This window comes from Gymnoscopelus microlampas, assembly GCF_963454915.1.
Source record: "Gymnoscopelus microlampas genome assembly, chromosome: 5".
Taxonomy (NCBI): Eukaryota; Metazoa; Chordata; class Actinopteri; order Myctophiformes; family Myctophidae; genus Gymnoscopelus; species Gymnoscopelus microlampas.
This window is the reverse complement of record NC_139942.1, coordinates 18,057,161-18,085,013: the sequence shown is the minus strand read 5'-3', so window position 1 is coordinate 18,085,013 and position 27,853 is coordinate 18,057,161. Positions and strand designations below refer to the sequence as shown.

The 27,853-nt window shown below is 40.7% G+C and overlaps 2 protein-coding genes across 3 annotated transcripts; both read right to left on the bottom strand.

Annotated features, from left to right (window-relative positions):
• Positions 1–1,064: 1,064 nt before the first annotated feature.
• asip2b (agouti signaling protein, nonagouti homolog (mouse) 2b) lies at positions 1,065–8,578 on the bottom strand (the record flags this gene model as incomplete). Its single annotated transcript, XM_084057043.1, has 3 exons — positions 8,469–8,578; positions 2,516–2,589; positions 1,065–1,223 (listed from the first exon to the last, which is right to left on the bottom strand). The coding sequence occupies exons 1-3, from the start codon at positions 8,569–8,571 to the stop codon at positions 1,065–1,067; spliced, it is 336 nt and encodes a 111-aa protein (XP_083913169.1). The 5' UTR covers positions 8,572–8,578.
• A 9,530-nt stretch (positions 8,579–18,108) lies between these two features.
• On the bottom strand, positions 18,109–25,450 carry LOC311045276 (sorting nexin-16-like). Of its 2 annotated transcripts, none has more exons than XM_084057086.1 (8): positions 25,224–25,450; positions 24,248–24,624; positions 22,122–22,208; positions 21,744–21,892; positions 21,439–21,508; positions 20,559–20,695; positions 19,565–19,765; positions 18,109–18,617 (listed from the first exon to the last, which is right to left on the bottom strand). In XM_084057086.1, exons 2-8 carry the CDS (start codon positions 24,605–24,607, stop codon positions 18,524–18,526), a joined length of 1,098 nt encoding a protein of 365 aa, XP_083913212.1. In that variant the 5' UTR covers positions 24,608–24,624; positions 25,224–25,450; the 3' UTR covers positions 18,109–18,523. The 2 variants fall into 2 exon arrangements, with proteins under 2 accessions (XP_083913212.1, XP_083913213.1); XM_084057087.1 differs by having other exon boundaries at positions 25,242–25,450.
• Between the last annotated feature and the right edge of the window lie 2,403 nt (positions 25,451–27,853).

The following is a 27,853-nucleotide window of genomic DNA, read 5'->3' as shown; positions in this document are numbered from 1 at the left end:
GTACATACTACAGCTGTGTTTATGTTCCCTCCGTTACCAGTGGCGGGCGTACAAGTCCAGTCCATAGTGTGTGTTTGTGCATCTACATCTTTTGTATGTCCAGTGTTTATTAAAATTCTATTTTATTAACATTAATCAATTGATAATACTATTCCATCATAGACTGTTAGGTTTACATATGCGGTGAGCGCTCTCCATCTTCACTGTAATTTTACCCTTCTCTCTAAAATAAACTCCTTGTTGCGTGTCTCAATCACTGTTGATCGTTTTTATGTAACGTTATTTCAGAGGCTACAACATGTCACGCTCAATAACAGTTTCTCGCCCAGGGATGTGGTCTCGCGGAGGGTGGAGAAAAAAATAGTGTTGTGTGTAATTGTCTCTGTCAGCAGCTCGATTATCCTCAGCATCTCCGCTCGTGGAAAAACCAAAGCACGGGCATAAATCTGTCATCGTAAATTTGTATCGGGTATGTAAACTGTCACAGAGAATGCATTCGCAACGCCAAACGGACAGCATAAATCGCCCTCCTCCTCCAAGTTATCCAAGCGATGCACCATGACTTTCGCTATTTTTACAGATTACTTTACACTTAACTAACGACTAGGGCGTGAGATTTATGGTAAACTGTAACTTATGCCTGCTTTGTAACTATTTCAGCTGCTGCAACCCTTAGTAGCGCATAATCTACGGCTTAAATTAGAAATGACGTTCATATTAGGCTACGCTTGAACTCGCGCACTGCCGGCGCAAACCTATAGCGCGGTTCTTTGTTCTTTTGCTAGCGACACCGTGGTACTACAGAGTATACACAACATCAGTGGTTCTCAATGTGGGGTACAAGGGACCCCCAGGATAGTTAGGAACCAAACAGACCCTTACAGATCTATAACTCAGAGAGTGTACAAATGGAACCGAATGGACCCGTAAGGGTCCATTCGGTTCCATTTGTACACCCTCTCTGAGTTATGGGGGTCTGTGGCCCAAATGCAATATCAAACTGGGGGGGTGTTTCTTGAAATTAAAAAGGTTTTTTTTTGAGAACCACTGCACTACATTAAGTCTTAGGTCTTCTTGGAGCACTGCGATCCCATCCTCCAGCAGTGGCAGATGGTGTTGAAGAGGCGACAGCGGCATGAGGCACACGGGTCACAGCAGGGCTCGTGGGAGGAGCAGTTCTCCATCAGCCGACTGCAGCGCCGCGCCGGGGCCTTCACCCTCTTCTGCAATTACACACACACACACCATCAGACTGTTATTGTCACATCACTGTTTTTTACAGATGTAAAGAAGTGGGTTTAAAATGCATTTGTTGGCGTAAGCTGAGCTCCATCGTTGTTTTCCAGAAGGGGAAACTTCTCTAGCAGTGATTCTGAACCATTTTAATTTCAAGGACCCCCAGTTTGACATGCATTAGGCTATGGACCCCCATTTAATGGCATTTCATGGCATTTCTATCTCTGGGACCCCAATTCATATTGTAAAATCAATGTGAATTTAACTCTGAGAGTGTACAAATGGAACCAAATGGACCCTAACGGGTCCATTTGGTTCCATTTGGTTCCATTTGTACACTATCAGAGTTACAGACCCATAAGGGTCCATTTGGTTCCTATCCATAATTTAGCTGGGGACCCCCTGGAACCCCTCAAGTACCCCTGGGGGTCCCCTATACAAAGTATAGAAAAAGAAGGTTGCAGAGAGAGGTAGAGCAGAGAGTAAAACAATCAAAACACCAAATAAGCATGTCAAAAAGAACAACAGATGAAGATATCTACACACTCCCATAAACACACACACACACACACACACACACACACACACACACACACACACACACACACACACACACACACACACACACACACACACACACACACACACACACACACACACACACACGCAGCCATGCACATTATGCATTGCATAAGCGCAGCAGATACGGTATGTACGTACATGAGGTAAAACTGAAGGTGTGAAAGTGGTAACACATTGGTACTGTAGGTCCACATAGCGGCAGGTATGTGCATGATTAGACATAAGGTGCAAAAAAAAAGGAAAACACAGGGCAGAAACGTAACAGTTAAAACAAAATCCACATGGCAGGGCAACAGGGAAAGTAAAGTCCGCACAGAGGAACATGAAGGGAGGAATAAAATAAAGTTCAACACTAAGTGTGTATCTGTGGCCACTTATTTTGTATTGATAGCATTATTATTTTTTGGATTTCACATATTTTGTTTGATTTGTCTTTGGTCTTTCACTGTTTAATTATTCTCAATTCCTGTACAGCACTGTGGTCATAAATAGAGAGAAAGTGAGATACAAACAGGTCAAGATGGAGCAAGATATATAGAGAGAGATTAAGACACAATGAATGTGATACTGTAGGGAAAGCCAATAGTTCTTCAGTATTAATGGGGAGAACAAAGCTCATTGACTGACAACAAAACATGTCAACTGAAAGGAGTTCCCAAACATGAGGTTGATCTATGATGTGTACCAAACAACTTACAGGAAGATGATCTCCCTGGAGTGGAGAGAGTCTTCTCCTGGCAAACAACCGGCGGTGGTTTCCTTGGCCCCAGGCTACAGTTGGAAACACAGATTTTTGATGAGATGCCTGGTTTTTATGTCCGTGAAAAACAATCCAGTGCCTGACCTGGCCCCTTTTAGATGTTCGTAATTCTGATTTATAATTCCGATTCAGATACCAGTTTCAATGGCTGAGCGGCTGATTTGATCATTTAATGTGGCCTTCCAGTTTCTCGGTCACAGTGGGTGGGCTAGTGTCGGTTATTTAGCGAAGATTCCATGCAATTATATGGCCATACTATCATATTAGATTAGATCAAATAGATGTATTCATTTCACGATTGAGAGGAAATTGAACTTAATTATCCACAGGCCTCAAAGTGAAGGAATCAGTTTACCGCATTTGGCTTAAAATGGGTGTAAATGCTGTTTTATACTTCGGCGCACAGCAACGCCCTACAATGGAGTATAAATTAAGCTCAACTGTTACAGGACAACAATGAATTATTTCAGTGATTCCCAACTGGTGGGCCACGAGGGTATTGCCCCCAAATAATTGGTAAAACTCAAATATTTTTATGATATAACATTAATATTAAAAAATACATGATTAAAACATTAAATGGGATATTTCTTTAAAACCTTGGAAAAAAAGTTTTTAATGGTGCATTTATTCATCCAAAGCGCTTTACAACGTGCATTACATTCACCCATTCTCACACACACACACACACACACACACACACACATTCACACACCGACGCCTGTTCATCGGGAGCAGTTAAGGGTTCAGTGTCTTCACATCGACACAAACTCAGCGGGAGCCGGGGATCGAACCGGCAGTAATCCACCACTCAAGTCTGCTCTTTGCGGTTCATTGGTATATACTCGGCTGGAATGCTCGTCTGGTGCAGACTGCTAGGAAAATGATAGGTGTCAAAACCACACATCCACTATTCCCATTTAGCCACTATTATCAGACAGGCAGATCTCTGCATGCCAAGAGGCATTCCCTAATAATAACAGCCATGTCCTAAGCCATTATCCTTATCCTTATGTATGCAGTTACATTTCTACCACCTCCTACACCAGCGGTTCTCAAACCTTTTCATGTCAAGGATCCCCAAATTGATATTTATTTGGCAGCAGACCCCCATCTGAAAGTGTTTTGTCCAGGGGGACCCCATACAAGATTTGTGTTGTTCAAAAGTTTCAGAAATATTCAAAATGGTCACAACATCAGTCATTTTAAAATAGCCAATGTATATATGGGTAAAGTGATTGAACTGATTTTGATGCTACATTAACAACTATTTCTGGCGATGCACACTGGACACACACACACACACACACACACACACACACACACACACACACACACACACACACACACACACACACACACACACACACACACACACACACCTATAGTTACTATGATTAGTTTTCTTATTTTATTTTACTTTCATTTCATTTTGTATGATAGGAATAGTGCTAAATGCATTATGGTTTCTCGCTATGGTGGAAGGTAGTAGATCAGTAGTGTACTATGATGGATTTGATATGTTCAAGAATGGGGTAACATATGTTTTAAACAAACAATTACAGACTGATTGTCTGTAATTGTCTTATTTGTTGTAAGTTAGTATTTGTTGTTATATTTCTATGTTATGTGTGGACCCCAGTAAGGTTAGCATCAGCTAACCTTACTGGGGTGTGATATGAGCTATACATCCCACTATAATATTTGTTTTGACAAATATTGGTTGAGTTAAGAGATTTATCAATTATGTTGAAGATTAAATTGTAATATAGTGCTATTGTATGTATTAGACAAGTTTTGAGTTCGAGTCTTTGTGTTGTACTGTATGTTGTGATGAGTCTGTTGTATGAATGTTGTGTATTGATGTAAATTGTGTTGATGATGCTGGTTGAGACCCAAGGAAGAGTAGCTGCTGTAACAGTGCAGTAAGCGAATGGGGATCTAATAAATAAATCTAAATCCACCTTACTCTCAATGCCAATGAGGGGAAGTGATATAATAAAGAATTATGATTACATTATCACCGTGCATCCAGAGTAGACAGGCTGTACGGAGACGAGTCTTTGGACACTGAACCCATCGAATAGTTTGGCATGTTGTCATCACTAGGACAAACATGACGTTACAATGTTATAGGACAGTGGTTCTCGACCTTTTCTGGATCACGGCCCATTCGGCTGCCGTGTTAAGTAGTCAGATGGGTGGGCTGTGTGCATTTTCAGAGCATGTTTATTTGAATGATCTATCTATAGATTGTGTTCCGGCTTGGATCAATGGAACTAACACAATGGAAACACATTTTTCAAGGTTTTAAAGAAAAACGTACAATAAAGAATCCGGCCCACAGGTTGGGAATCGCCTGTTATAGTCATAAACTGTGCTTGGCCCTAGTATCTGATATTGTCCCATGTGTGTGTGATTGAATACCAAAGCACACACAATCACAACGATCCCACCAGCCTTAATATAGCCAGGTGTGTACTAATGTCTCAGTAAATACCAGAAACAATTAATCTCTCCACGTTCTTCCTTGTACTAAATCATCATTTCATATCACCAATGAATCAATGGTAGTCAGGTTTCCCCTATAATTTGGCCTGAACCATTTCAACCTGGCATGTCTATTCTGGGCAGAATATGAATAAAAACAAAAAACGAAATAATAAAATTGCTAACATTGCAGATCTACAAGCTCACGATGCGTCTCGTTGTCACCAGTTGTGAACTTGTAGATCAGTTATTTCGCTAACCGTCATACTTGGGGGCTGCATGGGTACGTTTGTGTTCCTGCCGCAGCACCATGTCTGTGATTGGCTAGTTCTGGTCTATAGCCTGGTCTGTGGGACGCTTATACCATAGCCTGGAGGGATGATTGTTCTATGATTATTGGTCAGTTGTCAGTGACCAATTTGAAAAATATTCAAGAATTTAGGTCCTTGGCCTGCTGCAAGTGTGCATAAAAAATACAACGTTGATCGACTTTAGTAGTTTGTGAGATTTGCTGCAGACACACACACACACGCACGTGTGTGCACACACACACACACACACACACACACACACACACACACACACACACACACATACTCTTGCGTAGCCAGTCAATCAGAGATCTCCGCTTACTGACACGTCTGGGGAAATCTAAATGGGATGAATTGGGCATGGACAGTGTAGAAAACATATATGGTAACAAACCTATGCCCACTGCTTTGAAAACCAATCCTTTGTCCTTGGTTCTGTTTGCTTTCTTCTGCTGCTGTCCTATTGTGTTTTTGTTTGTTTGAGGATTGTATTGCACTTGTAGTTTGTATGTAAAAAGAAAAGAGGGACAATTCAATGGAAAATTATGAGAAAAGAAAATTATTTGGTTCTCTGATTGTCTGGCTATGCGAGACTGCAGTCTGGCTCACACCAATTATTTCTGCCCATCATGGATGTACTGTATAGTGGTGGCATGAAATTCTTTGGCCTGTGCACATGTGGTGGGCCCCTCACTCATGTGCACATAGTGTACAGAACATACAGAATATCTCACTTTTGAGCAACTCCCAGCAGGGGAGGCCAGGGGGTTGCATCCAACCCTCCCCACATATGGTGCCATCGCTCACAATCACTATACATTTTAAAGGACAACTTTAGTTTTTTACAACCAAGGTTTATATTTTAGCTTGTAATTAAAGTAAATAAAAGATGAGTGTTATTTTTTTCTCATTTACTGCTTTCTACAGTTTTGGCAATTTTCGTGATATTTTTTACAGTGGGCGGGGGCATTCTGTCCGGTGGCTAAATATGCCTTTTTTACACAATAAAAAAGGTCCTGTGGTCTTTGATGGCCAGATGTGAGTTATTGGGGGCTAGAAGAGCTACTGTAAATAATAATAAAGAAAACACCAGGTTATTGTGTAAAAAAAGACATATTTAGCCACCGGACAGAATGCCCCCGCCCACTGTAAAAAAGGTCGCGAAAATTGCTAAAAGTATAGAAAGCAGTACATTTAAAAAAATTTAACATTCATATTTTATTTACTTTAATTACAATCTAAAACATAAACCGTGGTTGTAAAAAACTAAAGTTGTACTTTAAGGACATATTTTATACAAAAGTTTAGCTATAGTATAGCTCAGTGGTTCTCAAACTTAAAAATGTCAAGGACTCCCCTTACCTCTGACAGTATACAAATGGAACCATTTGGTTTCATTTGTGTACTGTTAGAGTTACAGACTCGTAAGGTTCAATTTAGAACCCCCAAAAAGGAACCCAGAGAGTCCCTGGACCCCACTTTGAGGACCACTGGTATAGCTAGTGCCATGAGGGTATTGACTGTGTCATTTCAGTTTACCACATAAACAGGTGGGGCCTGCTTTCCCAACTTTCATCGTTCTCAACTGATATTGTTCCCGAGTAGTGGCTGTGCCTCTAGTCTAGTCCTTCTAATAAGCAATTTCATCACTGCTAAATTTGTCAAAATAATCTTTTCATTGGGATAAGAGAGAAAAGCAGCCTATCATATCCGTTATAGATGACACATTATGTTAACCATATAGCGCCCAATATATGGTAGTGATGGCTTCTGTCATTTTTATGTTTATGAATGTTAGCCCCAGAGGGATGCTATAGGGTTCAGGCCATTAGAATCATGTACAACAGGAATTTAACTTGGTGGCAGTGGTTCAGGTGATGGTTAAAGAACAAGGACAGAAACCAGGAACATATGTCACTTAATTACTGAAATGTAATGACAAGGCGGTATTGAATTATTCTTATTTATTTATTTATTATCTTACAAACCATAATCCAGTTCTACACTCAGTCTACTGGAAAGCAAAATATTGTAGATACTATAGATAGGCTATTTTAGCAATATAGTAGTACCCCCCCCCCCCCCCCCTTTTCATTTTGATAAATGTGTTTTCCTTTGTTATTTCAATAATAATGCCAATAGGTTAATGTTTATAAAACAACAGGGACAAAAAGATGACATCAGCACATGCTAATTGTATCATTGTCTGAAACCCAATATTTGTCTGTGATGTGTGAAGTCACAGCACCAATGGACAGCATAACAAATTTGGAAAAGCAACTATGGTACTATAGCCAGAATTAGTATTTTTCATTTATAGACGAATACCTACATGTCAGCTCTAGGCTAAAACACAATTTATGGTAAAATATATTTTCATACTGTCACTAGTCATAGTGATGCTGGACTCCCGTACATCAGAATGACACAATTTCTCTTTCATGTATAGTGATATTTGCCTTTTCAGGTATTTAGAGAAAAATATATTAACTGAACCCAAGGCACCAAGGCAACCAATAATTATGACAAACTCACTCAACCTGTTGATTGCTTGGAATGAGACAGGAGGATTAATGCTTGAGTTATCATAATTTGAGTCTCCACTCACGCTCATCTATTTTAGTGCGTTGTACACGACGGGAGAGCTTGGAGTACCAAAGCGTTCGCCCCAAAACACAGTCGCCCCGGGGCAAATCCGGCGACCTCGGGACGCCTAAACTATAACAAACCTAACCTTATTCATAAACGTATCCTCAGTAAACTGTGCCTAAACCTAACCTTATTCCTAAACTTAACCTCAAAACTATCCCTATTAAACCCTGAACTTATTTCTAACCTTATATTCAGTAAAACGAATACACAAATACAAGAACCGCTGGGCGGTCCGCGAAAAGAAATTGGGGGTGAGCGTGTTTTGGGGCGAGTGTTCCGATTACCAGAGCGAGATTGACATATTTTTAATTGACGCACGAAATAAATGTAGCCTAGGCTAGCCTATTAATTGACTGTTTCCAACGCAGCTGTGCCTAATTCACTTAAATTAGTCAAAATGAACCGTTCATATGAAGCCGGTGGTGGTGGAACCTCACCTGAATCATGTTCGTTCTTCTTGCTGCTCACATCTCTCTCTGCCAACAAGAACGGCAGAGCCACTGAGAGCAGGAAAATGCACAGCATATATACCTTCCACATTCTGAAGAAATCTGTTGATATGTTGGAATTAATGTTGAACAAATCAACTCAAAACCATAGGCTGCTACTAAAGAGCAGGAAAATTATATGTCCATGTGTTATATATGCTCCTTTCAGCAGAAAAAACTCCTTTATTTTCAGTCAGTCTCTCGGGTCCCTTTAAATCCAACAGGCTGCTGCTTCTGTCCTGATGTTGGGAGGGAAAATAGGGGCGGTGGATCTCTGTGTGTGTGTGTGTGTGTGTGTGTGTGTGTGTGTGTGTGTGTGTGTGTGTGTGTGCGTGTGCGCGCGTGCGCGTATGTGTGCGTGTGTGCGCTGCATGGCTGCCTTCCAGTAGAGGGTAGACGATCAATGGCCCCTAGAAGTTGAGATACCCCTGGCCCCAAAGCAGAACCATGCTTCTTGTCATAACTTTAGCCTAATATGTCTATAGTATTTTAAATGGATGGTTGTATGAGAATATTTTACTGTGAAATGTGTTTATATAGGTTTATGTTTGGATCCTCCTAACCGAAAACTATTTAAAAACGTGGCTTCTCCAAAAGGGATGACAGCATCTGCCTTAATGATCAGAATGTCAGACAAGATTTCATCAGTACCTTTGTGGCTTTGTCCATCTTTGACTGATTGACAAAAATGCATATATTTGTATCTGTCTTTAGCAGTTCTGCAAAGTGGGGTCCTTGAAGGGGTTCCAGGGGGTCCCCAACAAAATGAGTTAGCATCAAAATCAGTTTTGATTGAAATGTTTATTTATTCTCTAAAAGAGCATTGAGGTTTACCCTTATTTGCAATGCTGTCAAGATTACACACATAACAATAGAGACACAGATATAAAGCACAGAAACAACAAAATAACATAACAGAAAACGTTTACATTTACATAGTTAGGTAGGAGCAGGTTATCAAATTGTTCCATGAAATAAGAGCATCATAGCAGAAAGCAGTTTTTACCAGTTCAGAATGAACAGGTGGAACCTCAAGTGTAAGCCAATCGCTTGAGTGGGTCTGGTAAGTGCTTTATTTCCACCCCAACAGCAATGTGATGTATGGTGGTAACTTCCCATCAATGGCCTTAAAAATAAACTGATACCGTAACCAGTGCCTAGTTCTCCTCTCAGAGAGGGAAGACCAACCTACTTTGTCGTAGAGGATACAATGGTGAGTGGTGTAGCCAGTACCTTTCACCAGTAATAAATCTTAAGTGCTGCTGAGTGATAAACTGTGTCTAGGGCTAAAAGAGTTGTAGGGGCAGCATTTCTATAAATTACATCACCGACGCCATAGTCCAAAACTGACATACTGTAAAGACAGCTTCAACAATCATTTTCCTACAGATCATCGGGAAGCTGACTTTGTTTCTGTAAATAAATCACATTTTCTCACTTTCTTTGGTGGTGAGATCGGCAATGTCATATTTACATGTACATTTTTCATCGAGCCAAATACAGAGATATTTTTAGATATTTGTATCACACACCGCTGACAGGTTACGCTTCCTGACACCTTCCAGTAATAGTATCCTCCTCAGCGCCACTATCTGCCCTACTGTTGTTCGCTCATGACGGAAGCCATTCTGTGAGTTTCTCAGGAGAGGGTCTAAGAAGGGTCTAAGATGGTTGGGGATCATCCGGTTAGCTGTCTTGGCGACTTGTGAGCTCAGGCTGATGCCCCGGTAGTTGTCCGTGCATATTGTAGCATATTGGTACATACTTTGAAATGTATGCACAAATGTCTCCACACATTAATTATAGGCAGAATTGAAAATTGAAAATAAATTCATACTGTAAGCATGTCTGTCATTAGTAAAGTAAACCAATCACAAAATAAATTATATTTATATTATGTACCAAAGGACTGTTACAGTATGTTATCATAAAGGTACTGTATGTTATTTGTCTATTCGCATTCTAAGTTCAAACAGGTAACCATACATATAAATGCACAGCTTGAATAAAAATACATCTATTGGTACATCTCTTGCCAATGAATATATATACAGTCCATCAATGAGTATACTCTCTGGGTGGATATATTCACTATCAATTTACATTATACAGTTAATGCATGTAAGGTTTTTGTGATGCTGTGGCTCCAGCCACTGCAGTTCAGTACATGGATCTTACATGCTGCCTAAACTGACCTCCAGTTGGGGGCGGTTGAGAGGTGGTTGCCAGAACATACCTCAACTCATCCACTGTGGTTCAACCCCTTTCTCGTTCTCCTTGTGTCGTGTGTCCATACAAAATGAATCAGAAGCAGAATCACTTTTATTTCTCACATCACAATCTTACAGGTGTAAAGCAGTGGGTGAGATTATTTTTTTCGTGTGCGCTCTATCATTTTGTAGTATTCCGTGAGAAGAGCGAGGAGAGGTAGGTAATGAGTGCGTGACATCCAGCAACATGTAAGGAAACACATCAATCAGAAGCCAAAACCATCGAAAAAGATTGTGTGAAAAGCCTAGCTGATTTGTTGAGTGCTCAACAAGGGGCGGACATCAGGATTGAGCTACATGCCAACCACCTTGCCAAGAGACACAACTGTCATCAAGTGAGGTGTCCCTGACGTCCTTGTGTTGCTTCTTGTTGAGCTTCTGCTCAAATGCACAAAGGCCACACTGTACAGGCAAAGAGAGGCTTGTGCCAATCAATACAATCTGGAGGAAGTTCGAGGAAAGATCCTTAAAGTCACTTATGGTTTGACAGCAAATCTTGCGGAGTCATTGCCTGTAGTCAGGGGTTACGCACTCCATTTTGATACAGCCACAAGAAGAACCAGAGCGTACCACTCTGGATGAGTTGAGGTATGTACTGGCCATTACCTCAGACACGCATGACTGCAAATGAAGATTCATTTAGACAAGATTTACCGAACTGACATTTAGTGCTACAGCCATCACAAAAACAGTGTTTTGGGGAGTCCTGTGGGGAGGCTGCGGTTGACAGAAGGAGTCATGGAACTAATGATGTATAAGGCAGCAGCATGAAGAAGTGTTAGAGAGCTGAGGACAAACAATGCAGTCAACAGAAGAGATGTCCTTGTCTCGCAGCTGGCTTTCATGCATTCAATTATGTGCCTGTGACTTTCTAGAGTGCCCTAAGAGAATTGTGGAAGATGGCATTAGTTGCGCCCTGGAACTTAAAATGTTGGGTCACATTGTATATCTATATTGTGTGTAATTGATGTTTGTGTGTCATGCAGCCTGTTGGCTCATATAAACATTGTCAGTGTTATTCAAAGAAAAGATCAAATAGAAAGGGTGTATTTGAAATGATAAATAAATGTCTACTTACACTTACGTTTTTGGCTTAATATATGATTTGTGGACATTGGTCATAATTTAATGACTTTTAGATTTTGATTTTCATGTTGAATGTGTGCCTGTGATGTGTGTTTTATATTTCAAAAATGGACAAAGGTATTGATGAAATTTTGCTTTATTGCTTGTAATAACTGTCTGTGAACATCATCCTTTTTGGATGAAATTGGTATCCCACCTGAAAATCGATTTACTGTTTACTAAAGAGCTGGACAGATGGGTAGACCTCACAAACACTCTATAGCAGCGATTACTATGATAATATGGAGCTTTAATTACCCAAAACATATCACTTACATTACATCACCATGTAAACACATAAAACGCTAACATAAAACGATACGTAACGTATAAACCCTAATAAACACATTCCCTTGCACATTAACCAATGAACACAAACATAAAAGACACAGACATGCCGAGGCATGTTGGGAAGTACCTCTGTAGCCAACCAACAGCCTTCGATGCTACACAGCCCCTACCTAGCCTGAGTTATACTTAGTTTGTTGCGTACGGTTGTTTGTGCACCAAAAGTAGCAACGAGTCACGCTGTGATGCGTTGTGAGCTTGTAGATCAGCTATTTTCCATGCACGACATCCATGTGCAACTAAATATAAATCAGGCCTAGGGGTTTCACTGTCCGAATGACCCATCTCACCCCAGCACAAAGTGGCCTGTAGAGGTGTCGAGGTGGATACCTCCTCTTCCCAGGGCCCATGAGGCTCTGGTTTCCCCATGGAAGGGAAGTCCAGTGTGGAGGGGCTCTCTGTCTCCACCCAATCCTCTTCTATGCTGGCACATTTTTCTGGAAGGTGTCAAACAACCACACCCGGGCCCTCAAAGTCCTCTCCCACACAACGGGAGTCATAGGTCAATTTCTGGTGGACCTCAGATTCAGTTAGTGCTTCCTGGGTTGCATTTGCCCAGGTAGAGACGGAGGTCTGCTTGGCGAATGGTCTCAAACACTTCCCTCAGGCTGCTGGGAGCAAGGTGCTGCTGGGAGCGAGGAGTTAATCACGGTAAATACACAGTGGTTCCAAGGGACCCTGTCCAGGATCTTCTTCATTAGGCGCTCGAACGTGGTGGTTTGGTTGCAGTCAGAGTCCAAATGACTGGGAATTGCCATAAAGCTTGTCCAACAGAGAAAGCGGTCTTGGGCCGATCTTTGGAGGACAGCTCGACCTACCAATACTCACTGTGCCGTTCCAGTGATCTGAACCTGCTGGAGCCTGATACGTGGCCAAGGGGCATTATCAATGCAAGGCAGCGGATAAGAGTCTTCATGGGTTGTTTGTCTGTCTGTAATTCACATCGAACCACCTTTTTGCACACCTGAGAGGCTAGGTGGTCTGTGATGCAGTCTGCAAAAATCTAATGAAGCATAATGATAAAACATAAAACATGCTGGGAATTGCCTTCACAGCAACCAACAATGCCTGACCCCAGTGCCAAATGTTTGAGGCATTTTAACAACTTTCACCCTGGGGTCCCTAACTCCCTATTTTGGCAATCCGACACGTTGTGAGCTTGTAGATCGATTGGTTATATTCGTCATATGACGATATACTGTAGGGCAAAAGGGCAAGGCAACAGATAAGGGGCAACTTCATATATTTACGTAGTAGTTTATATCTAGACAAGATATAACTTTGGCCTAGGGGGTGTGAAGGGTGAGCGATGACTGTGGTTAAACTCATTGTTTTCAGAGCTGTTGTGAATTGAATTAATTAATTCACACAGGATAAATCAGCCACACACTTCAGACAGAAAGATGACATGCTATTATCTGAATCTTATATTTGTTTCTTTGTGGCTATCCACCACATCATTACAACAAAGGCATGCATGGCAAGCAGTGTGTGGTCCCTGGAAATTAAGAGAACATCATCCTAAAGCCCAATGGCTGTCATCTAACCTTGAGCATGTCACAATTGGCCTATATTAAATGTACCTTGTAAATGTCTACCATTCAAAACAAGATGTATTTGCATCTGGAACTGCAGTTCTCAAACCTTTTAATTTCAAAGACCCCCATAAACTATAGGCCTACTACGGGTCCATTTGTACGCTCTCGAGTTACAGACTTGTAAGGGTCCATTTGGAACACCCTCAAAGGAACCCTGAGGGTCCCTGGACCCCACCTTGAGAACCGCTGCTCTAGGCGTCTGTCTACTGTTAAATATGAAATGATATGTATAACTATTATGTAAGCATCTTTGTATATCTTTGTTTAAAGAGAGTGTCGGTGAGGTTATAAGGGTGGACTTCTTCCACCCCTTATTCACTCCTGAATCAAACAATGTTTTTTGAATGTTGGGGGTGGTTGCATATTTAGCTAGTTAAATCGCCAACTTCCAAAATGTGTATAAGATATTTATTGTTTATGAGAAATGCCAAATTATAACATATGTGTAAGTAATTCCCCCCTCCCCACATTATGTGAATTTACAGCATTTAAAATGGTCTTCTGCCATGATTTTAACACTATGGCTCACAAGCAAAGCATCTGAGATCAATTGTGTAACATATTTATTCTCACAATCACATTCATTCTTGACTGGCGCAACAATAATTCTTAAATGAAGATAAGACAAGATCAGCTTTATTCATCCCCAAAGAGGATTTGACTGGGTTGGTTCGCTGACAGAAATCCATAAAACACACAAAAACAAACAACCTAAAGCCAATCCACAACACTATCACTAGAGTGCAACTGCAATGCCAAAAATATTGTGCGATAGAATAACCCACAACAACACAACCAACACCTAGCCAACATAGCAATAAAGGGACAAATTCCGCGTACAACAGAAGGATTCTACCTAAAGGGTTAGTGATGCAGAACTTCTTGCTGTTTGGCTTGACTCGTAATCTCTCAGACTGTGTCGCTCATTAAGCTAAACTGTACCCACTGTGTTGCTGAGACACAAGTGAGCCCTCAGATACTCTAAGGGCTTATCTCAAAGCTGTAAATGAGGTAGGCGAAAGGGTCATGAGTTTAGACTTTCTCTTTATTTTTCCCGCAGAGTGCTTTTGCAATAGCTGTTCTGTTTTCCGTTCTTAGCCTATACTTGTTTTTGTTTTCGACACTCACTCCCAGGAGCCATAGTGCATGCTGTGAGACCCTAACCAAGGTCTATCACTAAATGTTTGACTTGGGAGAACTGTAAATCAGTCACGTTGAACCCTTGGAAGACTTCTTGTAATGCCAGATTTGGAAGCTTGTCAGCTCAACCTTCCAAGGGAACAGGATAGCACATTTCAAATGTTTTAAAACAAGGGAAAAGTTGAATAGATATATATTTTTTTCTAATTCATTATTTAAAAAAAGTGTATTTCAGGACTTCTTTAACATCTGGCAAGTGCCATTTTAATTTACAAAGCTATTCTATGCAATATCTCGTCTTACATTTGCCCCAAATTTGTCCTAGTTCAAAACTCTCAATCTCAGCTCAAATGCTTTGCTGCGCTACGTTGTGCCCTCATCAAAATCTGAGGCTGGAAAAAGAAGTCTTTCGTACTTTGGGCCCTGGTCGTGGAGCGACCTTCAGACCAGACTCAAATTGGCTTCTGTGTTTCCTCTAATGAGTTTTAAAAGGATTACCATGGACATAACTTACCACTAACTGCTCCTGCTTCGATGTGTCGCCAATTTCAAAAATTGCTTTTAGTTTTATATTGGTCTTTCCACCAATCTCTGTTATTTTATACTTTAACTCAATTTCCTTGAGCTTGCTAGGTAGCCATGTGCCGTACGGATGTTATATGTCTGTTATTGTTACACCGCCAACTCAGTGAATGAGTAGCACGGCTTGGGTGTGGCAAGTCGTGCGGTAAGTACTGGGAGCTGATGGTAGGTGTTGCGCTCCACCTCAGGAATCCATCTCCCAGGGGTCTAGCGCACTGGTTTTCAACCTTTTTAATGCCAAGGACCCCTAAATTGATATAAATTTGGCCGCGGACTCCCATCGGAAAATGGGAGTCAAACACTTTATTCAAACACTTTCACGATTTTTCGAAAATGTTCAAAAATAGCAGATCTACAAGCTCGCAGCGTGGCACGAAGTGACGCACTGTGAGCTCTTGTATCTGCTATTTTTGAATAGCCAACGTATACAATATGGATAAAGGGGTGAAAATGTATTGACACCTTTTGCTGAGGACCCCCTGGAACCCCCTCAAGGACCACTGGTTGAAAACCACTGGTCTAGCGCACTGCGAAGCGGGGATAGACAACCGCGCTCTGGCTGATACCGACAATAAGCCTCTCCGACCTACTTACTTACTATACTTGGGATATTCGAAAATAGCCAATCAACAAGCTCATAACGTTGTTGTAAGCTTGTAGATCTATACATTTAGAAATTAGAAACACTTGCAGAGCAGCTATATTTTGGAGGGGGTGAGGGAGAGATTATGAAAACAGAAAGAAAAAAAGAATCTTGAAATATGTACACAAATATATACCTAATGTATACCTAAACATGCACCTATACTGTTTATTGGACATTGTATAGTTGTTTTTAATTGGTTTCTTTGTTTCTTTTACACTCTATTATCATCTTTTTCTATTCTAACTATTCCTTGAAACTGCAAATGTTGGGAACTTGTATGAAACATATTTTCACCCACTACACCAGTGTAATGTGACAATAAAGTTGAATCTGAATCTGAATCAGTGTAATTATAGATAGTTTGGACCTTTTTCAATAACCAGAGGCACATTCCAACCATGGTGGGTGAATGAGACTCATTCCAACTGAGCTGTTATTCTGCTCTAGGTGCCTTTCAGTGAGAAATTAGCATTAACCTCCCAACACACGTCCAATGTTATTATTTAGACACAAGTTGTGTCACAGACAGACAGACAGACAGACTTTTAATCACTTTCAACCTGGTGTCGCTAATTTGAGCATGTCATATTAGTGTAGTTTAAAGTTTTTCCAAAATAGCAGTTCTACAAGCTCACAACACGTCCTATTCTGACACGTGTAAATCAGCTATTTTCAAATAGTCGATGTGTATAGGTTTGAAGTGGTTAACCAGATTTTGATGCTACTGTTTATTAACAAATTTAGCTAGGGACCCCATGGAACCCCCTCAAGAACCCCTGGGGAACCACTGCCCTAAGTAACTTCTGAACCTTAACTTAAGGTTCCTAAAAGTTGTATGAACTTATCTTGATATCTTGTTAGCAGCACAACTAATGGAAATCTGGCAAAAACAAGGAACAACAGTATTACTAGAGAACCTCTTCTACTACTACTGTTGTTCCTTGTTTTTGCCAGATTTCCTGACAGATTTTCACGCAATATAAATGTCAGTAGTTAAATGATCTGAGATAAGATTCCCTCTCGGGAGAAATGTTACGACTATGGCTCATTTGCATCTGTTTTGCGCTACAGCACCTGCCAGGAGAGATTGTTTACTGCCCACTAGCATACAAGTTTCTGGAGTTCGTAATCAATTTGTGTATTTTTTTATGAAGGTGCAATGGATAAACTTTGGAACAAATTATTCTCCACCTTTTGTTCATATAAAATAACTAGCAAATATTTTAGTTTTTTATGTGCACATAAAATTTAAATGATCCACAATGATGGATAATTACATGAGAAGCTTTTGTGTTCCGTGTAGAGGAATTCCCTTGGTGATTGGTGGGAACATAAACAGCTTATTTTTATTTACACCACTTTCCAATAGGCTCCACAGCAGCCATATCATCACTTCCTTCACAGGTGTTACCAATGATACTAATGAAGGCTCTGTTCCATTTAGTGTAGCACAGTGGTTTCCACGACCCCCATAACTCTGAGTGTACAAATGGAACCAAATGGTCCATTTGGTTCCATTTGTACACTCTCAGAGTTACACACTTGTAAGTTTTTTTTTTGGAAGCCCATGAGGGTCCCTGGACCCTAACTGTAGACCCACTGGTGTAACAGAGTGTTTCCAGTGGGCCAACATGCACAATATCAGCACCCTGACTCTGTTTGACCAGAATGGAACAGAGCCTTCGTTAGTATCATTGGTAACACCTGTGAATGTCTTCATAATATGGCTGCTGTGAATAGAGCCTATTCATTAGAGTTTTGTTCTGTAAACCTCTGGAAACAGTTACCACAGCGCCATCTTGTGGCAAACGTCTATTCTCACGTATTTACAGCAACCATGCAACAAATCAACACAGTAACCACAACCCAGCAGCCAAGAATCAGAGTTTAACAACAAACTGGTTTTATTGTTGATATTTCTTGGTAGACCACTGTTGTTTGCTTGCTATGAGATTAACAATACAAAGGCACTTCATGAGAATAAACTTCATAGATATTTGCATGTGTACATTATGTCTGATGTACAATAAATAGATAACACATGGCTGTTTAAAAGTAAGATACTTCTGGTATCCTGAGATCAATTCTCCCACTACCCCATTCATCACACACACACACACACACACACACACACACACACACACACACACACACACACACACACACACACACACACACACACACACACACACACACACACACAGACAGACATAGTCAAAATTACATAATACATTCATATAGTATCAAACAAAACAAGGTCAAAATAAGACAGAATGTGTTACAATTCTGTCATTCTCACTGCCTTTCATTTTGTTCTTTCGATTCATGGTGTGATGGGTGAGTACTCCAGTACGCTCCATGACTTTTAATTAACCCAGGAATCTCATATCTGTAGAGGATTTAAAACCACACACACACACACACACACACACACACACACACACACACACACACACACACACACACACACCCCAAAGGTCACGAGACCATAATTCCTCAACAGAAATCTTGAACCTCCTAAAAGTCAATTCTCTTGAGAAACACACAACGACTTCTCCACTCACTTTCATGTATGTTTGAGTTATGCATGACATTTGCTACCGTATGCTAGGGGGACAATAGAAACAGTGGGGTGTCCAGACTTCTTTAACTGGGGGTGGCTCTATTGGGGCGTGCAGCACATGCACACAGGTGCACTTACGCACGCACTACTACCCATAATATCTACTACTTAAATAACATTACAGTGTCTTACCGTGTTACATTTCTAATTTTCAGACAAATCATTCATTGACAGCAGTTCAGTCATATAATAGATATTAAAGTTAGATTTAAATGATAATTACACATACACATGGCAAAACAAGTGTGCAGCACCATACAAATGTAATATTTGGGTGCATTCGTAAAATATGTTGTGAGAATCTGCTCCAATTTCAGAGTGCTCTGGTGTTGATGTCATAGAGCGCATAGATTATGCGGCATAATCTATTTACGAATGGTCCTTTTCCATTTCCCTCTTTAGAATGCATTCAAATGAATGTTCATCATGTATAAACATGATTATAACCTGTTTTGTTACACGTATATCAGAGTATTGAATACTCTAGTGTAGTCTTGAGGACCCCCTCGAAAACGAGATGATGCATCTCAAGGGGCTTATCCTCTAACAGAAATGTCAAAATAAATTAGCAACCAACCATTGCAAGTGTGTGATGGGGTGCCACCTCAGATTCAGGGGTGGCCTGTGCCACCCAAGGCCATCCCCTGGGCACGCCTCTGAATCGCATCAGTGGTGCTTTCTAAATGCCCAACATGCGAACTGGAGCCTTATACCTTTCTCCTGGGCTGGACTCTGGGTCAGTCTCGGTTCCTGAGGATCTCCTGCCTGCGTCTACCTCTGCATTCACATCTGTGTCTTGCAGTCTATCTCTGCTGGCCTCTGCGTCTCTTTGACCGTCTTGAGCAGATTCTGTGTTAACGCCCACAGCTGATAACCCACAGCTGCTAGAGCTGTCTGGACATAGAGACAAGCCACTGAGAGGGAAGCACAAATACATTAATGTCAGCAACTCGGCACAGGAAGAAAGACTTGTACATTACACATCAATTTACATATTGTCGCTATCGGGCGCAAACAACCTATCCTATCTCCGTATTTCAATGTTTTTATCTTATTTAAAACAATAAATCAGTGCTATTGAACACCCTTTACGTCTGAAAATAAGTAAAAAACACTTCTGACTAAACCTCCTAACTCCATTGGATCCTCAAACTGTCGGTAAAACCACCTAACTCCAACTCAGGGTTTTTTTCGGTCTGACTTTGTTCTAATCAATGATGGCCATAACAGCTATCTCCACATTCACAGGTCAAAAACCTCCTAACTCCACTTGAGCTGGATTTGGGTAAAGTGATGATAATATAATGACACATGCAAGTATCTGACAATGTATAAAGTCACAACACTAACTTTGATGAGGAGGTATTGAGTTGTTTTTAAAAAAGTGGTTCTCAAAGTGGGGTCTGGGGACCGAGGGGTCCTTGAGGGGTTTCCAGGGGGTCGGCAGCAAAATGAGGAACTGTTTAAACACGTAAGCCCTATTTTATATTTTGGCTATTCAAAAATAACCGATTTACAAGCTCATAACCTATGAACAATTTGGCGGTCCTTGACATGAAAATGTTTGAGAACCACTGGTCTAGGCACACGTGTAATGTAAACATGTTAATATCCTCAAACTCTCAGCATGCAGGGGCAGAAACAGACAATGACGCACGCACGCACGCACACACAGCGCTTTTCCAAATGAACAAAGCAGATCTTTACTTGACTGTTTTCTCCAGGACTCCAATGTGCGTGTCCTTTTCATCCAGAGCCAGTTTCAAACGGTCAATTTCTCTCTGTTTGCCCAGCAGCTCCCCCTGGAGGCGATGGTTGGTCTCTTCCAGTGTTTCACAGAAAGCCTGGACACAAAAGAACCACCAACAGACACACATGTGGTTGAGCTGAGCTCACCAAACAACACACTGTATGGTTCATATACCATACTCTTGGGTGGGGGCCGATTTTACTTCAAATCAATATCAATTATTTCAAACTGCTTCGATTACAATTAATGAACGATACATTTTTTAAATAGTGAAAATAGCAGCTTTATGTTTATTAAAGGATCCCCATTAGTCACATGAATGAGCCTCTAGTCTTCCTGGGGTCCTGAACAAAGCAAATACAATACAAATGTACAACTAAAAATACAAATAATAGTAAAAAAAAAAAAAAAAAGAACAATAAAAATAAAAATGAATACAAAAAGTCAAATTAACATTTTAAAATCAAATCCAACAATCTGGAATCTACACAACACATCGCAATGTGACGTGTTGCAAACTTGTAGATTGGCTATTCCAAACGCCCAAGATGAAAATATTTCAGCTCTAAGCAAGCAGATAAAAACGGCAAATGTGTGAACGCACAAGCGCAAACTAAACGCTCTGCGCCTTGTCACGCAGCAGGGGTTTCCAAAAAACACAGAGCTCCCATTGTAAACACTTCAAAACATCATGGTGGACACACAAGGACCCTTAATTTCCTAGAAATACACAAATGAAATGTACTGTATGCAAGTGATTGTAATGTGCACTATTGAACTACAACAGTTAAGTATTGTTTTGGGTACTGAGTGCACTGAACGGTTCAGACTTCTCACCCTGCTCTCCTCCAGACTGTCGAATGGGCCTGGCGGCTCGTCCAGACACAGGAAATGTCTAACCGCTTCACTGGAGGAGGAAAAGAACAGTTAAATGCATTTCAGTTAATCATCACCTCTACATGGCAAAACATAAACTAACCATGACATACTGTAACAAAAATTCTAACCTGAACCCTAAATCTTAACTAAAAACAGCCTCTTGAAAAGTGAAAGAGAAATATTCCCATCTCCCTGTACTTTTTGTGAGTACATTTGCTTCTCACAAAGAGAGGACAAGTACAGAGAGAGAGAGAATTGTGTACCTGTTGATGATGTCTTTATGTGCTATCAAATTCTGTAGGAAGGTCTGAAGTCCGATCTGCCTCTCCTCTAAAAAGTCCATGTCGTAGTTGTCTTTAAACCAGCGCTTAGGAGGCAGAGCCAGACGGAACCTGGGGAAAACCTCTTTCAGCTGCAGACACAGAACATGTACAATGAAAGCAAAGTTACACACGTCTTCCTGAATATACCTATATCACGCCGATTTACATCATTTATTTCTACAGATTTGAACCCTACTTTCATCTGGCCAATTCAAGGCTACCTCCTTAAGGTGTGTGATTGTCAATGCTGCATACAGTAATGCAGAATGTGTGGAAATAGGCGTGTGGTGATGGGCGACATTGTTTGCGGCTTCTCACCTTGTCATTGAGCATGGAGAAGTCAGCATACCTTCTGAAGATCACCCAGCTGTCTCCTTGAGTCCCGGTCACCAAGATCTTATAAACCTGAGCAGACACAGAAACAAACACAGACGTGTCATGGCACAAACCCCCTGTGGAGCAAACCTGTTTGTTACTGTGTGGCCAAAAACAGAAGCCCACCCATATCCTTACTTTATACTTAATCAGGACCCACACTGTCACATGGGAAATAAGCATCCATTCAAAAGCCACAAATCACAAATGACATTGAGGATATATTTTAGAATGTTTAATTTGGTTATGGAGAGAACCTTTGTCAGAGAGTGATGATGGATAGAGGATTGATAATCTTTAAATACGTTACTGAAAGCAGTGTTATGTAATGTGAATAGTGAATACGTTAATGAATACGATTTTATTTTGTCCAATCTGTATGGTAGAGTATGTTAATACAATATAACGTATGAGACTGGTTTGGTTGTATTTTGTCCTGTGGCTGGTTTGACATGACCTTTGACACAATCCTGTTTCTGGTTTAACACGAATTTTGACCTGAAGGTAAAAATTCTATTTCTACCCTGAACAAGCAGGCACGCTCCATCAGCTCAGTGGTTACAATTTTAAATTAAAAGTTCAGGATTTGCTAAGGAGACCTGGGTTCACAGCTGTTGTAGAACAGGAAAGTAATTTTGATCACAGAAACATTATTATTATTTTATGATAACAAAAACTGGTAGCTGTTTGAGTGAATAGGAGATGATGTTTAGCAAAAATGTTTTTCAAATGTAGATGTAGCTCAATAATTCATTTGTATTGATGACATCGTTCTATTACACACAGACCTCTTGTGGCTTTGTAGCCAACAGCTGATCACCTTCCAGGCAGATAGAGAGAATACAGATGCTGTTTCAAACTTAAGCTCTTCACACTCACCACCTTGTGACTGAGACTGACTGGCTTACTGACTCACACACACACACACACACACACACACACACACACACACACACACACACACACACACACACACACACACACACACACACACACACACACACACACACACACACACACACACACACACACACACACACACACACACACACACAGTCTTTTACTAAAGGAAACCATATGATGTGAATGTGACGCTGGTAGAGACTACCTAGTTGTCTGTGTCTGAAAATAGCCACTGAGCTAAATGCCTGCTTGCTGGCACAGTATTATGTTATTACATAACATGCACGTATCATGTGGTGTAACATAAATGTTGAGAGACTGATTAAAAAAAGTCTAGACTAAAGGGCCGTTCACAGCCAGCACTATAACCATAAAGATATAGTTTTAAAAATCGTTCTAACTCAAGTGGATGGCAAAGTGAGTGAACACTGCAACTATAACAACGACAATGGTGAACAATATAGTTATAGTTATAGTCAAGAGTTATGGAGCTTGACCGGAACGGCCCTTATTACTCCAAGCCACTGGCCAGATGTTGCTCTTCCTTCATTATCAGGTTGTCCTCTTCAGGAAACACTACCCTTCCTCTTTGCCTTGCCTACTTGTTGTTAACTAGTTGTACAAGCTCTTGTTTTATTGTTTTATTGGATCTTGTTTATTCGATACACTTATTTGTTTTAGCTCTTGCTCATTTGATTTTCCTATTTGTCTCATCTGTTTGAGAACGTAGGTAGCTGATATATTGCACTTTTACCTTAGCGCTAGGTATACTCTTAGTTGCTTGTTTTAGCAGAGAATGCACTTAAAGACTTCTGGTGATTAGTAGTTTCGTTCCCTACCTATGTTGAATGCACTTATTGTAAGTCGCTTTGGATAAAAGCGTCTGCTAAATGACTGTAATGTAATGTAAATGTAATGTCCTGTTCATATCATAATAAAATCTAGATTCTAGGTCTGTCTCTTAACCCAATGGTTCTAAAAGGTGGGGTCCAGAGACCCCCAGGGTTCCTTGAGGGAGGGGGTTCCAAATGGACCCTTACAGGTCTGTGACTCTGAGAGCGTACAAATGGACCTGTACGGGTCGATTTGGTTCCGTGTGAACGCTCTCTGAGTTATGGGGGTCTTTGAAATTAAAAGGTTTCAGAACCACTCGTCTTAACCCTTACTGTGAACTTTGCCCTCTCCTCCATGATCTCATATCCTAGCAGGGTCGGGGTGTGGGGTCTGTCCATGCAGCTGTCCCCGGGGTTCCCGTCCTCCAGAACCGATGACCCGTCCAGTGCAGCTCTCCTGCATTCCCCCGGGTTGGTGCAGGGCTGGGGCAGGCTGGGACCGGCAGGCTCCGGGACCACCGAGCATCCAGCACCTCCTCCTCCTCCTCTCACCCAGGGGATGCCCCCCTCGGTAGGGGAGGACCCGGAACTGCCGGAGGAATGACTGCCTCGGCGAGAAGTCCTCTTGGACCAAGACCGGCAGCCTCCCGACCGTGGCACAGGGAAGGGGACGGGGACAAACGGGGTGGCCATCGCCAAGTTTGGTAACACTGTGAATAGACCAGTGGTGGAAAAAGTACTCAAATTGTTTACTTAAGTAAAAGTATCAATACTGCTGTGTAGAAATACTCTGTACTTTTGGCTGAGGGCCAAAAGTGCACCTTGCGTATGTCACTGATCACATGACCTCAATCCAGTTCTAGGCAACATAGAAGGGGGGGGGGGGGGACTTTTTTCTTATTTCCACACAACAGCTCTAATAGGTGTATTAAAGACATAGTTCAATGTTGAAAATGAGTGGTATTCCCCTTTAATGCATGTTCAAAGTAACTAGTAACTGAAGTTTTCAAATAATTGTAGTGGACTCGTGCAGTAGTGCAATATTTGCCTCTGAGATCATTTTCAAGTAAAGTAAAAAATACCTCAAAGTTGTACTTAAGTACATGTACTTAGTTACTTAGTTACATGTACTTAGTTACTTACACCAATGGTTATTATAGCACTTAATTGTTTTTTTTTGCACTCTATTGACGTGAAGATTTATCCTGCCATAACTTTGTAAGTCACTCTGGATAAGAGCGTCAGACTGACTACTGAATGCTATATCATGTTTGTAAATAAAGAAGCGAAACAGAAAATAGCTACTCACGCGTTCAGTGATGCGTACGTTTAATGTCCACTGGAGAAAGTTGACCACCAGTCCGAGCTTTTTGACCCCTGGCTTTTAAAAGAACATGTATTGCTGGTTGAGCTGAAGTGAGTGATCAGGGTTGTTTTGTAGTCCTGTGCTGTGCTATCTATCGTCTCATGATCTCATCTGTCGCTCTTTCTGTGTAAACTCTACCACTCCAAAAGTAGCACTGAATCCACCACGTAGGCACCCGTTCTGGTGGGGGTGGGGGGGACACACAGATGGTGACACCCCCCGTCTGGATTCGGGTTACAACTTTTCTCAATGGTTGACAAGGACGCACACACAGTCGCGTAAACACGACGATCACGTGCTATATTTTTTCTTATTAACTTTATTTCAACAAGTAGCGATACACAACAAACACAAAACACTTAGACAAAGGTTAATAATAAAGACAAAAATAAAGAAAACTAATAGTTAAATATCTAATCCTGTAAAAGTGATATATCTTTTTTTTTATTTGGAGCCATATGCTGTTAATTCTAAGCCAGTCAACTGGATTTGGGAAAAGAATTTGAAATATTGTCAATAAATTGATCAAAAATAAAGATTCCTATATATTTGGATTTATTGATTGATTTGTATTAGGCAAAATAATGTAAAACAACACAGTTACATATAATACTTTTGTCTAAAAGGTCCGACCAGAAAAGTCCTTGCGGACTTGTTTCCGTTGAGGTCCTTGGTAACAAGTCCGCAAGGGCTTTTCAAAGTGATAATATAATATTGACCCTCTTTCAATTATAATTGTACCCAATTTATTATAATGTTGTAAGATAAAGCATATTTATAATAATAATATTTGAATATTTTAACAATATTTTCATTCTAAACTCCTATTCAACAGTTTAACGATGGATTTTTGAGCATACATAATGATATGGGATGGGATCATTAATATATAAAAGGCATGGGTTTCCGAGGCTATCAATATACAGAATCAGAATCAATTTATTGTCACACTGATCTGTCACATTGCATCACTGATGCATAAAATATCGAGTGGGTGAAAGCTCTCACTATTGCAGTTACAGAAAGAGTTAGAATAGGGAAGAGAGAATAGAGAGGGAAGGAATCACAATCCCCTCACAGGTCAATAACAGGAAGGTACAGACAAATCAAATAGACTCCCTATACACATTCCAAGAGTCATCATCATCTTCATGTCATCTTTTTTTGTATACATTTGCAACGATTCTCTTTCTGTTCCCCAAATATTGGTCCGCTTCTTGCTTAATGTTTTACATCATCATGATGACCTTCCATAAATAAGTCCCTGTTAGGGAAATCCCCACTGGGAAATTCCACAGTCCATCCTGCAATATGCTGTAACTGGTCCTGGCTGTAATATGGAGGTGCAAGAGAGAGAGAGAGACCATTATCATGGAAATAATATCTATTATACTATGACAAAGTGGTCACATGCCAATGTATCACTTCGCGCGATATATTATATATATCAAAGTTCTAAACGTTTCATTACCTTAAGTTACAGGGTAGTCTTTTAATATGATAAACGTAGCTATTAATGGCAGTTGCATCAATGAATCAAAAGCATCAGTTAATGTTAAATGTCTTTATGAACTTGTGATAATGTTGAAGCTGAAGGGCCATATAAACAAAAATCTGGACAATTTGGCACTGAACTGCACATCAAAAAGATGCGTATCAAAAAGGACAGTACAAACGGTGCGTCCCATAGCCTGAAGAGACGCTCTTTGATTGGATTGTCGGATAACTGCTGGCTTCAGTTTATTTGTTTTCAACAGCTAGATACACAAGTTGCTAAATCATTATTATTTTGGTGTAACATTATAGGCTACTGTAGTCCGCAACTTTACACCTATATCTCTTCAAAGCTCTCAGTGACAAAACAGTAGGCTCCCTTTCTTTGTCATTGTAGCCTACTTGCAGTCCAGTATAGGCTATAATATGTGTATTACAACTACATCCTCTGGACAATATTTGAATGATGTGTAATCATCCTTCATTATGGTGACACTGACAGGACATTTGTGACAATGTCCTGTCACCAGGATGATGACAAATGATTTGTCAGACTCAGACCATTTGTCAATTGTTCAGTTCTGTCATATTCAGCTTTTATTTTCAACTTCCATTATGCAGTTGACAGTGGCGTTCCCAGAAATTACATTTAGGGCAGGCGAGATTTTTTTCTCTACCTACCCCCCCCCCCCCCCCCCCCCCCCCCCTCCGAAAAAATCTTGGGGGAAACAAGTTAACTGACTACAAAACTGAAACACGTTAATAAAAACAATATGCAAGTATAATCAATCAATCAATTATTCAGGTCTCTTCATGTTGTAGTTTAATGGTTCAAGCTGCTCTCATACTCAGAGCCCCTTTTATGCCTGGTGAGTACAGGTGATGGCCCAGAGACCCCCACACCTGGCACTCCTGGCACACCATGAAGATAAAGGCAAACATTTGCATCACTATAGTATAGGCAACGTCGCTCTGCTGTTTGGATACGGTAGTGATTAGCTGCCTGCCCGCGTGAATGGACGAGGTCCGACGGCCACTATTCTCTTTGGATTTTTTTCACTGCCTGTTTTTCAGTCTTT

Coding starts and splice junctions, on each gene's coding strand:
- LOC311045276 (XM_084057086.1), bottom strand. CDS start 24,607: ATGGCCACCCCGTTTGTCCCCGTCCCCTTCCCTGTGCCACGGTCGGGA. Junction 20,696..21,438: donor ACAGTCTGGAGGAGAGCAGG/GTGAGAAGTCTG, acceptor TTTTGTGTCCAG/GCTTTCTGTGAAACACTGGA. Junction 18,618..19,564: donor GAGTCCAGCCCAGGAGAAAG/GTATAAGGCTCC, acceptor AATCCTCTACAG/ATATGAGATTCCTGGGTTAA.